Genomic DNA, 14,286 nt, shown 5'->3' on the forward strand with positions numbered 1-14,286 from the left:
AGCATCCTTCTCCACCCACCCCACACATGCTTCTTCTCCCCTTAAACCCCTCTTCTGCATTATTAGCAGCATCCTTCTCCTTGTCCCTTGAGTGCTTTTCCTTCCCTCCCCACTTAAAATGTGGTTACAAAGCACGGATCCACATGGATCCTCAGGATTTTTGCACTGGGTCACCCCAAATTCACCATCAGATCACATAACATGTCCATGGCTACATCTTGCACCAAAAAAAGCACCCACCCACTGTTGCCTGGGGCCGCAGTGGTGCAAAAGCGTGGTTACAAAGCATGGATCCACATGGATCCTCAGGATTTTTGCATTGGGCTACTCCAAACTCACTGTCAGATCACATGTCTGTGGCCACAGCATGAACCACAAAAATCATACATCCACTGTTTCGTTTAGAATATTTTTTTTGTTGTTTTTCTCCTCTAAAAACTACATGCGTGTTATGGTTGGGTGCGTGTTATAGAGCAAAAATACGGTACTTTTTCAGGTCCTATGGCTTTAGAAATAAAGAACAATTATTTTTTGTTTGCAAAAGCAATTAGATTTATTTATATCAACTATACACTCTAGAATATGAGTACAAATAACTTTATTTTTAAAGAGAGCGAATATGAGTAGTGTGACGAAATTAGAACCACCTTTAAATGCTACTGTGCTCTTAAAGCATTTTATTCAACAGACTATATATACAGGTTTGTATTGCTATGATCTCTATATAATCTATAAAGATAATTACCCACTTTTAAAAAAATCATCTCATTTTTACAGAATCTTAGTCTGGTGAATCATTCTGTAGCTTCATAGGTGCTCTTCAGTGCTGATCAGATGCTAAACTTATTTACATAGTTAAAATACAACCTCACTCTACAATTTTCTTATAAAACAGCAGGTAAGGAGTAGATGTAGATGAGGAAATGGGGGACAGAAGGTTGAGAAAGTCTTTTTCCTCTGTAACTTTCACTTCGGAATCATCAAAAAGTAGCCATTTCCCCTCATACTCTTTCAAGCTCTGCATTATATGCATTGCTTTATTTTCTAGTCCAATAGCAGGATCAGTTTGCTCACAGCGTTCAAACTCCGCAACTCCTTTAGCATGGCTATGCTCTGCATTTTTAGTTTCAGTGACTATGTTAGCCATCATCTCAGAATGGGTTGCTTTGTTGCTTGGCAAATCACAGTTCAGCTTGCTTTTTTGTCCTCCAAGAAGCCCCACAGCTTCTATATTCTTTTTGTTCAGTCCTTTGTTAGGCTGAGCACTTCCACTGACTCTAAAGGAGACCTCACCGTCGTCATAGTCCTCAGTGACAGCTCTTGCTTCTTGTTCATTCAGTGGCTCTGGGTGAATTTTACAAAATGGATCACTTGTTAAGTTGTCCTTGTCCAATTCCAAGCTATCCAAATTTGTAATTTTAACAGAGGCTGTGTAGTGCCCACTGCTGATTGTAATACCACTGTGCATCACTACAGCAAACAGTCCATATATTTCGTTGCCTGGGTTTATGCTCCAGTCATCCAAAGACAGCTTGAGAGGTGTTTGTAAAGGAGTATTTATCTTGGACAGCCCACCGTAACAATCAAACCTTGGGGAGAAATGTAATAAATAGATTATGTTGTCACTTTGCACAGCTCCTTTAAAAAATAAAACTTTTAAATTTTAAAATTCAGCTAGTTTGCTTTCCTGTTGCTCTAGGATATCAGTCACTCTTAAACTTGAATTCTCTTAAATTTGCATTATCACCAAGTAATACTGCAAACGTTGAGCCAAGACGAGGTACTCTAGTGCTTAGCTTTTAGATCTCCAACATATTAAGATACTGTACTTAATTTCTTGCTGTAACAAATCAAGTGACTGAACAGCAATTTCTTTCATTTTTTTAACTATTACAAAGGTAAATTAATTTTTTTGACAATTAGTTATTTCAAAAGACAGCCCAATAGGTAAGCAATTTGCATAGGTATTTCTGAATAAGCACTACAACAAGACACCAGCTAATTTCCCCCCATGTCTTTGCACTTACAAATTGTAAAATAATTTCATATTTCGCAACAGTGAAATTCATATTGGGGACAGTTGAGAGAATCCACTCAATAGATAATTCAATTTCAGATATGCCTTTAATTTACACTTAAACTTCCAGTAAAATAACAGCAGGAACTGTTGGTTGCCTTGTTTTTATTACAATCCACTGGTTTTTGCCTGAGGTATCTAATGTTTGAAAGCTTACAAAAGATAGTCTATAATTATATGCTGATTGGTGTTTAAATAGCAAGAAAAGCCATACAATAGTGGAAAATTAAGAACAGGGTTTATTTGGCAATATATTTTATGCATTATGAACATGACCTAAATAATTATAATGTGGGACTACAGTGGAAGAGATACTTGTTTTAAAATATTTGTTAAGACCTTCCATAAGATACAAGAAACAGTGGGAAGAATAGGATACATATTCTAACACACATTTATTAGTAGATAGATCTTAATCATTTAAGTCTTTTGAGAGTTTGCAACTGGTGAAAAAAATAATGGCAAATAAGCCAAGACAATTGATTCTCACCGTGCCTAGAAGCAATCAAGGAAGTTACCCAGCAGTCTTTCCTGGCTAATGGGGTGCTTGCTAGTTTAGGCACACTTGCATAAAATACTATTATTGTACTATTGCCTAATTTATCTTTACTTCTCTAGACAACTGTCTACTTTGTAGTATTTAGGTCTGCTTTAGCACAGTCTACCTGTTGAAGAAAATATTCATCACCAGGTGAGTAGAATTTAATATTGGCTGCTTTCCCAACAAAGCGTGAGTTACAAGAAAGTACTTGACTGTGACCAAAGTAATGACAATGAAGCACATGACTTTTATTTTAGAAGGAGGATTTTGCTTAAAGGTACATGCACACTAAGGGAGCAATCCTCTGGAAGCACGCTGATGTAAATTAAGCCACTGTAAAATTACAGCAGATGCAAACTCCATTAAGCAGCAGTGCTGCTACTGCCAAACCTGGTTGAGGGAAAACAAGCCTTTTAAAAATAAGTGTTCTACACTAGGTTGCCAGGTCATGTGACTGAGCTGGATGAGCTTAGAATCCAGCCTTCCCTAGTCCTGCCCCACTACACCCCGTTTTGAGGACTAACACCAGCTTCAGCTTAGGCGGGTTAAGCAACTTACACCTTCATATCTTTGGCTAAACTAGGATTGGGAGATCCACTGCATCCTGAGCTGCTTGTCCTGGCAGATCTTGCCATAGGAGGGATATTTGCATGCATACAATTTGGAATGAGCTGTAAACTTTTAACACTCCATATGGTCTAATTTTTTTATTATTATTTCAAAAGTAGTAGCAAGAACAAATAATTTTAGGCACACCATTTCTGGAAGTCTTTGTGTACCTATATGTATCTGCCCTCCCTGCATTCAGAAACACTGATCACACAAGATCCCCATGAGTGTATATCTTTGTTGTTAAGGATGTAAGAAGCTGCAGGATATGTCCCACTGCTCTCTCTCCCTTCATGCTTAGAGGAACTGAGCTACTGTGCAAATTCCATGGGAAGCACAATCTCAACAGTATATTTTGGGATACCTAACAATATAGTTCATGCTCTTCTTTCCAGAAGTTAAATTCACTTGATGTGGGTTCCATTTTATTGTTTTATATTTGTGCAAAGTTTTACTTCCAGTAGTCAGGTTGTTCAGTGTGGTTTATTCACTATACTCACTCTAATCCTCTAGCCGCGAAGCACTTCAAGTGGATGGTTATAACTTCAGGCATTTTGTCAAATAGAAGACTGCGTTCAGCTTCTGTGTAATGACGACAGTTTTCACAGAAATATTTATCTTCTCCCACAATCCTCTCCACTGAAGCAAACTGGGAAATTGCCCACTTCAGAGTCTTCACTTCTGTTTTGGGATCTGGAGAAACTACAAAAGAAAGTTGCTTATATTTAGTTTGCCCAATACTGTAAACAGTTAAATACAAATCAGGTTGTTGACCACAATAATATGAGTGCAGGACATGTGAGCAAATGTTTTTAAAAGTGCCAAAATCCTAGAGAATTACACACCGAATTACACATCAGGGTTCCAAAGCTTATGCTCTGCTGTAATCTCATGACTCTCCAAAGCCAATTCCCAATCTCCATACTTCAGCACAACCAAACAGAAGGCTGTTTCTTTAAGGTGGGGAAGGGGTTTAACACCATCCTAGAAACCTGCAGAATCCTAGAGCCATGCACCCTTCCATATAACTAAGACCTGTATTATAGGAAGTTATCTGTCTTGCATAGATTGCCATGCTTCATTTCAGCACGTTACAGACTGGTATGACCACACATTTCTAAGCAACCAGAATGGGGACATTTTATAGCAGGCATAGGCAAACTCAGCCCTCCAGATGTTTTGGGACTACAACTACCATCCCTAGCTAACAGGACCAGTGGTCAGGGATGATGGGAAATGTAGTCTCAAAACATCTGGAGGGCAGAGTTTGCCTATGCCTGTTTTATAGGATAACAATATTCACCAACTGAAATACCATACTGAGCACATTCACATCAACCACCCCTCTGGCACACACCTATTTCTTCTCTCAGAAGGTTTGATCAGTGTGGTGCAACTGCAAAAAGGCTAATGCAATTTTGGGGCTGTATTCAAAGAATCTTAGTTTCTAAATAACAGTGTCACCTTATTCTGTACATCCAAGGTACTATGTCCAGTTTTGGGTGTTGTGCTTTTAAAGGGCATATAAACAAATTGGAATTGGTTCAGTGGAGGATAATGAAATATGGAAAACAAGGCCTATGAGAAAAAGTTGGAGAAACTAGGTATGTTTCACCTGGAAAAAAGACATATTTATTTAGAAAACTTATGCTGTATCCTTCCAATGCATCTGCATCTTCCAAGGTAGCTTATATTTTATTAATGCCATGAAAAAAAATAAAAAGCACAGAAATGCAACCAAATCAGCAGATGAAAACATTCTAAGAAAAATGTAACAAACCAACCAGATACTTGTAGGGCTGTCATACAGAAGAGGGCAAAGACTTGTTTCCTAAAGTAGTGACCTTAAGTTACAAGAGTTACTGTACATTAAGTTTGACAGTGGAACAAAATTACTGGGAAGGGGCCCTTGCTCTTGGGAGCTGAATAGCAATCTCTGCTGGGGGAAAGCTGTAACTCTGAATTTCCTTCATCAAGCAGAGGGTTCACTAGCAGATCTACAGCACAGAAGGGGAACTCCAGCACATGGGCCTGATTAGGCCCAGCAGGGATCCTAACTTCACTCACAATACTGTTTTCCCCATACCATGCCCACCTGCCCCACCCTTGGCATCAAGTGTAAGCTGGGAAAAAGCTGTTTCCAAGAAAATGGTTGCATATGTATTTTAAAAGGTGTTGTCTGTCAGCACCCATCAGGTGACAAGTTGTCAGGATAGAACTTAAAAAGAAATAATAAAACTATATATAGAAATGTACACCCAGAATTTAACTACAGTTGGCAAGGAAAGTATGCATACTCCTACCAAACCCAGGCATGTGAATCAGAGGCATACTTAAAATTTACTGTGGTTTATACTTACTTTCAGAATTCTCTTCCGTTTTTGAGAGTTCTTCTTTTTGCACTGGCACACTAATATCTTGAAAGTCTTCTCTTCTCTCAGTGAAACTCTCACACTCTAAACATCGTGTTCGTAACACCAACTGACCCTGGAAGAGTCTCTCCACTAAATCGAAGACAGCTAACTCTGAACCTAAGGTAAAGCACATACCAGATTAGCTTAAACTCTTTTCCTGAATAGATATTATCAGAGTTCTCTGAATTTCATCATCTTACTGCAGCTCCTCATACTGCATATGACACTACTCCGCCAAATCCCATATCTTTGAGCAGCTGAAACAGCAAGAGGAAATGTTCCAAAGTATAGTTCAAAAACTGCATGCCAAGGCAGGAAGTTCCATCCACAGCTCTTTGGATCTCTTTAGATCCCACTCCACATGAGCTATGTAGTTCTTATTAGGAACTTCAATTATTAGGCACTATACTGGGGGTACATTCTTGATATTGAACCCGCTAATGTCATTGCAGCCCTATCTTTTAGATGCAACCAGCACACCCCTAAGCATGTTTACTCAAAAAGGAGTATGAGAAGAAGAAACATTCATTATGTAGGAAACAGTTTTCCATAGGGCAAGATAAAAGATCCCTTAGCATACAGGCTTAACCATTCCAGGCAGCTTCTTACATCTAAAGAAGAATTTTACCAATCTACCCCTACAAAGAAATCCCAGTATTTTCAGTTTTTGTTTTTAAAAATACTAAAACTATTGATTTAATTTTCCTTAAGTTAAATCCAGAAGTATTAGAAATGTTAAAACACTGACCTTCTCTGTATTACATTTTGGCTTGTTATATTTGCCAACTCAGTTCTACTTAACCCAGCCCTGCAATATGCCACTGTTCTGCTTGCTTAGGGCAAGTATCAGCCATCTTTGCTTTGCCCTACAAGAAAGCTACACTGCTAGAACTAAACATCTATCTCAATCTCTTTCCACCCTGTGTCCCACCATGCATAGTTAATGTCAGGAGAAAGTGAGACACAAAACCCAGCCACGAAACATGATTGGGTTAGTAGTCTTGCTCCTAGGTTTACAGCGCTATCCTAAAATGTTTACTCAGAAGTAAGCCCATTGAGTTAAATGATGTTTATTTCCTAGTATATAACATACAACTGTAGTCTTAATAAGCCACAAAACATGTACAGCCCTCATAGCTTGACTGTGGTAAAAAAAGAAAAAAAGCCAAGCCAAGGAAGCAATTCATGTGACTTGTTCCATCTCTTCTACCACTATGAAAACACAAAAATGTGGCCAGGTGATCTCAGCAAACTGGGCACACACACAAGTTACTCATAAGGCTAACCTCTCTGGCATTGTTTTTCAATTTCTTTTTCGGCAGTGCTTTCAATAGATGATGGATCGCAATAGTCTTCCGTTCCTTGGCTGCCATTTTCACACTTGCGGAAACTGTCTGTGAATCCAGAGTTTTCTATTTCTTTAACAGGCTCTTTGAACCCCAAGTTTGTTGTCAGCTTTCCCAAACTACAAAATTTGGACAGAATGCTAGGTTGCTTGCTTGAAGATTTTAACCAATTTAATCGAAGTCTGGATTTTTTATGGGTTGGTTTTGTATTTTCATTTTCAATGCAATGCTTAATGGTTGCTTCAGATTGATTTTCTAGTTTTTCCTCCAGGGCTTTTCTCTTTGACCTGGTCCGTCTCTGATTCTCTTCTATTCCATTTTTTTCTTTGGAAACTTTGGATTTTTTCTTTTCATTCCCATCCTCTGTATCATTTTTTCTTTTTGCATTTCCGTTAGTTTTATCTTCACCGTCCTCAATAGCTTGGTCAGAGATCAAACTGACATCTTCCTCAACAATACCAGTACTGCCAATATCCTGATTAGTAGTTTTCTTTAGTTCAGCTGTGGGCTCTTCTAGTGATCTGGGTTTCAGTTGTTCCTTCAACAGCTGACATGTTTCTTGGATATGTCCCAATATACACTGCAATACTTCTTGGGCATCATGTTGCAAGTATCCCTCATACATGGGGTTCAGTTCCCTTAAAATAAAAATGCAACACATTACCTAATATACACAGTCCAAAAATTGCTTAATGACACAATTTAGACAGGGATTCATGAGCATAACCAAATTTGGCCGGTGCCCTTCTTGGTAACACATTTTAAGTACAATTCAAGTTACTACGCTATGTTTGGGGGATCCAAAATTAAAATGAGGAGGTAGATGTTCAGCTTCATGAAGTTGCTCAGTTTTGCAGGCTATTATGTATTTAGAATTATGGAGATATACTTTTGTAAAAACTGGTATATTACAGATAATTTATTATTTTTGCCTATCAGTCATTTAAATTTGACTGATATGAGAGATCACAGAACAGGTTCAAACTCTAATCTGCATTGTTGCTGAGCTACCTCACATTATCAAGTGACTAGAAATGAACACATCTACTGTAAGAAGGAGCTGGAGAACATATTTGTGAATAGGAATAATTCAATAAACTTAAAAGGCTGTCTTCCTGTAGCAAATTACAAGATTCCATATCATTTGCTTCAGAAATAGTTAGAAACACATCTTTTGTACCTAAGCGTATTTAGTAGTCTTCTTGGCTGAGTTGCAAGTTCATCTGTGTATTTATCAGAATTTAAGAGAAAGCTGGCCTGAAGCTGTTCAACTGAAACAATCAAGGAGTGTAAACTGCAGACCAATTCATAGCTTGAAAGAGAATCTTCTTTAATTCCCCCCTGTAAAGACAGAGAAAATAAGTGTTTGCATTTGGAAGTTAATTTTCTTGCCTTCTTTTTAGCTAGTTACATAATTTTATAATCCTTTTTCATAATATTGATGTGTTTACTTTCATTTTGCATATCAGCTCAAGCTATTATGATTCTATGATACAAAATTTCAAATGTATAAATGTTATCATCATTGTACTGGTATTAGGTTGTTATTTACTTAATGCCAAAGACTAAAGTCAATTAAATGACCCTTTTACTGTCTGAAAGTGACTATAGAACTACCCTAACAAACGTATCTTTATTGTGCTTCAGTCCTAATTCTATGCCATACCATATAAAAAGATACCATATAAGGCATCATCTGTCTATCCTGGAAGACATTTGACTAGTTCTAAAACAAGGGTGAGGAACAACCAGCATGCAGATGTCCTACTTTGACCCACAAGGTCATTTCCTGCAAACCATGGCCGCCTGCCCCACATCTGACATCACATAAGACACCAGGTATAGACAGCTACTATTGAACAATCAGGATCTTAAAGTGAGTTCCCCAAAACGCCTTTGCAAGCAGGGCTGCCTGTTAGCATCAATAAGCTGATGGAGGTGATTTCCCACCCACCTTTCAGCCTTATAGCAAGTGGTTTCAATGCAAACTGGTTTGTGCTAATGGGGCAAGCACCTCTAAAGGCATGCTGAGTCTAAATTACCCTGCTACAGAAGTGACATCTTTCATAATAAACTTTCTTCCAAAGGAAGGAGCAAAAGTGATTTGTTTATATTGAACCCATGATATACTAACTTTTGTTATGTACAATATGCCCAATAATAGACAATATGTTCTCACCTTATCAGTGTCACCTTTTAAGCTTTCCTTCTTGTTTGTAATTATATTAAATAGTTGTTTCACTCCAGTCTTAAAGCCAGGGCAAAAATAAAGCACCTAAAATAGGAACAAGACATGCAGTACAATGAAGGAAAACAGAATTTGTGAAACACATATTTAGCTTTATATTTGTGTGATGTAGCAGAATGAGTATTTCACTTAGATCAGGGAGGCCTGCTTTCAAATCCCTGCTAAGTCATGAAGGACACTGGTTGACCTTGGACCAACCGCTAGATGGCCTGATTCACAAAAAATCATATCCTGGCTTATGGGTGTATATAACACCTTTGCAATGAAGCCAAGATAATAAGCTAACTTCAAACCACAGCTTAATATCCTCACAAGTCATTAACCATAGGTTTCCAGGCTCATGTATAACAGAAATCTATTTTTATAAACAGAATATTGAACTGCTTAGCCATTTGCTCAGTGCGTAGAACAAAAGAGCATGGAAGGGTTATGCAACTAGTTTATTAAGCCATTGATTTGATTGTGCAGTTTGACCCAATCTTGCAGAAAAAGCAAGATAATAAATGTAGGGTGACCCAATGTATGTGTCACTTTGAGTTCCTTGGAGGGATAGGATACAAATTTAGAAGTTGGCATCAACAGATGTAACTGTAGATAAACAGAAGTGAATGAATAAGTCTAAATATATATCTGTTGCAAAATAAGACAGAACCAAACTGTCAAGATAAATCTTAAACATATGTCTCTATGATGAACAAGTGTCAGGCCTTAATAAATTGCTGAGTATTTAAGGTGTTAATAGTAAAAGACAGGTGGTCATAACTATATCTGATTATTCTGAAATCTGATTACAGTCATACCTCGGGCTGAATATTTTCGGGTTGCACTCCACGGCAACCTGGAAGTAACGGAGTGCATTACCTCCGGGTTTTGCCGCTCATGCAGACGCTCAAAATGATGTCACGCGCATGCACGGAAGCAGCAAAATGCGACCTGCACACTTGCGTCTTACGTTTACTTCAGGATGCGAACGGGGCTTCGGAACGGATCCCATTCGTATCTAGAGGTACCACTGTATACTGTTATTTTTAAAAAGTGTTTTACAGTACATTGGTTCTTAAGAACTTTCCCCCTGCCCCACTGTTTCATTCATGTTGTTTGAATATTATTTCTAAATGCCATATACTGGCTTCAAAGTTCTCATATTATTTTTATTTTTTTAAGGTTACATCCTTTACAAAAAAACAAACAAACTCAAACAGAAATAAAGCTATGCTACATAGCTTGTGTATCCAAGTTTTCTCAATCATTCTGCTTCGATTTTGGAACTCCAATCTCCTGACAAGGCCTGGTTATCAACAGGCAGGTGAAACTGTTTTGATCTAGCAGACGTTTGGACAAAGGAGTCTTAGTGGGTCAAGCCGCTGCAGGTTTTATCAGCACTATGGTTTTACTGTTGTTTTCATGTTTAGTATTCCTTGTTTTCCCTTTGAGCTAGGTAAAGCAAGTATTTTTAAAGCACTTCCTCTGAAAATGTGAAGTTAAAAGACAATGGCGTGACTTTTGATGGATTATACTCATAGTACAGCCTCTTCAAATACACCTCATTTTAATATTTTGCAAACCATACTAAGAAAACAATATCCTAGAGCCTGCCACATACCTTCAATGTTTGTACAATGTATTTGTTACACAACTTATGTCCATTAGGACATAAGATGGAAAAGGATGATTATAACAAAAAGCAAATTGCCCAACCTATGAGTATGTGCTGAAACCTGGTCAGTGCCTGCACGGGAGACCTCCTGGGAACCACCAGTATGCTGTCGTGGGTTCCATGACAAAAGATGGAATATATATGGAATGAAATAAATTTTAATATTGTGCAATGGGTCTCCAATAAGAGAAAAGGTAAAAATCTTGCTCTCTACAGCCTCTTTCCTCTGTTGCTTCCTTCATGCAGCACACGTAAATACCTACCAAGTAAGCTTTTAATTCCCTTAATTCACACAAAATTACTTTAGACAACACTATATTTTTAACCTGTTATGAACTTACCTGAAGTATACTGTTAAGATAACATGTGTTACCAAGATTGTTCAAGCCCACGAAAGGTAGCATGTTGTCTTTCTTCTCACAGCAGATAGGCGACGGTGAAAGTGGCTGTGTTGCAGGAACTACCTGGTCACTGTCATACAAAAAAAGATATTTTATTTCAAAATACACATGTGCAAGATGTCTTCTAAATTTAGAAATTTTACTTTTTACTAAAATACTGTTTCTTAATCCCTGCTGTATGTAGTAAGGTAAAAGATAAAGGACCCCATGACAGTTAAGTCCAGTCAAAGGCAACTATGGGGTTGCGGCGCTCATCTCGCTTTCAGGCTGAGGGAGCCGGCGTTTGTCCACAGACAGCTTTCTGGGTCATGTGGCCAGCATGACTAAAACACTTCTGGCACAACAGGACATGGAAACCAGAGCGCACGGAAACACCGTTTACCTTCCTGCCGCAGAGGTACCTATTTATCTACTCGCACTGGTATGCTTTTGAACTGCTAAGTTGGCAGGAGCTGGGACAGAGCAAGGGACGCAAGTGGCACTGTGGTCTATACCACTGAGCCTCTTGGGCTTGCTGATCAGTAGGTTGGCGGTTTGAATCCCCACGACAGGGTGAGCTCTATGTAGTACCACTATTGAGGTACCACATAAAAATCACACTCCAAAAATAATGAATTAGCCATCTCTAACTGTACAATAAGATAATTAAAGTACAACAATTATAAGTACAAAAATGGTATTGATAACTCTTGTGTTTTCCTTGACAACATAACAGATTTCTTTCTGGCCAGGAATTCTTCAACGGCTAAAGTATTATTATCCCACGGAAGCTCCCGTTTTCACAGGAGTAATAGGACAACAATATACTGTATGGCCATAATTAGACCAGGATTTAAAGTTTATTCCCAGTGCAGCCTATTGAATTAGTTTTTCATTTTGACACCTTAATCTATTTTTTTTAAAAAATAAAGTATTTTCTCATATGGAAACAAACTGCTAAAGTGTAAGAAACCTGCAATCAAGAACGAAGGTGTGCAGCACAATCTTGTGTGTAGAAGTTAATCACACAGAATACAGTACTTCTTACTTCCCATTACATATTCTTAGGCCTGTTTCCTTTAAAAACTTTCTACCAAATTTAATGTTTTAAACAAACAGTTCACTTTTTGTTATTCCACCCAAAGCAGGCTATGTAGGGTACTCTCTATCCAACTCTGCTAAGTCCTTTGACAGGAAGAAGTTCAAGGTCTAGTACATTCCTAAATCTCTTCCACTGGGCTCAATGGAGTTTTGAAAACTTAAACTTGGGTTGTATTATGCCTGTTCTACCCTCAATTAGCATAGAATGTATGTAATGCTACCTATATACAAAACAAATTGTCACCAAGATAGAATACCAGTAATCAAACTGATTTCAGTCATAATCCATTATGTTAACAGCCTACCATTAGTCTTCTGTTAGAAAACATTGAAAGCCAACTGAAGGCTGGGGTATACAAAAGCCAATGCAAATATGTGTAGTTACAGTAATTAAGCACAGCCAGCAAGATTTTGCATAACTGATATAGTAAGATACAGAACTTTAAGCATACACTGTAACACAAATATAGAAATGGAGATCCACCAAAATGCCTTTAAAAGTTCTCTGCACATTGTTATGAGTTACTGAAAAATAAACGCTTACATACATTTCAGAACATTCATATTCTGAAGTCTTTTGCTCATTTTCTGCCGATTCTGCAAAATCCAGGGCTCTTTTTGTTTCCCTTTTCTGAAAGAACTTCAGTGAAAGTCTGCTTCTTTTCGTGGGGGTGCCTCTTGAAAGCCCGCTACTGTCACTGGGCAGCACGCCTGGCATTTTCCCCCCTCACCAGAGAACGCCGAGGGACGAACGCGACAAAACTGCAACCTGTAGTCATGCCTGTCAAAAGCATATAAAACACCACGTTTGTATGTTTTGTAAGCGGCAGCGTGTATTGTGACGACACAGCTTCACAAGAGCAACCGGAGCACACGCCGAAGTGGGCCGGGAAACACAACTGCGCTTTGATTAGCGCGCGATGTAACTCAAAGCTGCGACCGCTTAATACAAAGTTCCCTTTGACCTAGACATTAAAAGCCGGCGGCTTCTGAACTTTTTTTTTGGTTGTTAAGGAGAAGCGAAACAGTGCAGGAATCTGACGCTACCGGCCAGGGCGGAAATCCTATTTACTGGAGACTGAAGCCCCAGGTTAAGACTTAAGAACGTCGGGATGTCGTTACTTTTCCGGTACACAACCCCCTCCGCCCCGCCCTAAGATTTGAGGGCAGCTCGAGAAACGACCCCCCCCCCCAAAAAAAATACTCTCGGCCCGTTACTTTCCTTGCTGCGACAAGGATGAAAACCGAAAGCCGAGAAAACCTTTCATAGGAGGGAAGCAGGCACGCTCCCCCTGCACAGACACCACGGGCTGAGCCAAGGCGGAGGGGGGAGGGCAGCTGCCCCCCCAATCAATAAAAAATACTTAACTGAGGTTCCGCATCCCCCCGTTTCCACACGAAGCCTGGCTCCGCCCGTAACAGACCAAATAAAAAAAACCGCAGCGGCGAGTTCCGTAGTGCGCCTTCCACTTCACAACTAATTTCCGCATCAAGGGTGAAAAGGAGGGAGAGCGAAATGTTCCCTGAAGCTCCCCTCAGGCAGGCAGGGCTGCGGCTCAAAGCGCCAGAGAACCAGCGGCGGCCCGCAGTCCTTCCCTCGAAACCCCCCCCCCCTCGGGGAACGAGGCGGCGGTAAAGGCAGGCAGAGGTGGCCACCCGTCGCCTGGAAAGAAACGCGCGCCCCCGCCCGCTCGCTCATGGTGGCGCGGCCGCCGCATCTCCTTACCCGCCGCCGCTACATCGTCTCGTCCTGGCCAGGTCCCCGTGGGCGAGGCGCGGGAGGGCGCTGCCCCGGAATAGCCCCTTCCCCAGCTGCTCTATAGACTGAGGGGATCTGGGGTCCCTCCAAGCTCAGTCACACACCCACCCGCCCACGACGGGAAACTTGGCGCGTTTTGCACACCGCCAGGACC

At 39.8% G+C, this 14,286-nt stretch overlaps 1 protein-coding gene across 1 annotated transcript; it reads right to left on the reverse strand.

Annotated features, from left to right (window-relative positions):
- Nucleotides 1-527: 527 nt before the first annotated feature.
- Nucleotides 528-14,240, reverse strand: USP1 (ubiquitin specific peptidase 1). Its single transcript, XM_083621259.1, has 9 exons — nucleotides 14,100-14,240; nucleotides 12,922-13,154; nucleotides 11,234-11,363; nucleotides 9,167-9,262; nucleotides 8,168-8,328; nucleotides 6,928-7,625; nucleotides 5,588-5,758; nucleotides 3,728-3,929; nucleotides 528-1,589 (listed from the first exon to the last, which is right to left on the reverse strand). The coding sequence occupies exons 2-9, from the start codon at nucleotides 13,089-13,091 to the stop codon at nucleotides 869-871; spliced, it is 2,349 nt and encodes a 782-aa protein (XP_083477385.1). The 5' UTR covers nucleotides 13,092-13,154; nucleotides 14,100-14,240; the 3' UTR covers nucleotides 528-868.
- Between the last annotated feature and the right edge of the window lie 46 nt (nucleotides 14,241-14,286).

Source organism: Podarcis filfolensis (assembly GCF_964270895.1).
Source record: "Podarcis filfolensis genome assembly, chromosome: 6".
NCBI lineage: Eukaryota > Metazoa > Chordata > Lepidosauria > Squamata > Lacertidae > Podarcis > Podarcis filfolensis.

Bases quoted from the DNA above. Each gene is read 5' to 3' on its own strand.
- USP1 (XM_083621259.1), bottom strand. From the start codon at position 13,091: ATGCCAGGCGTGCTGCCCAGTGACAGTAGCGGGCTTTCAAGAGGCACC. The intron at 7,626-8,167 runs GTACAAAAGATG...TTTTATTTTAAG, and splicing joins AGACTACTAAATACGCTTAG to GGAACTGAACCCCATGTATG. The intron at 5,759-6,927 runs GTTAGCCTTATG...GCTTTACCTTAG, and splicing joins TGAAAAACAATGCCAGAGAG to GTTCAGAGTTAGCTGTCTTC.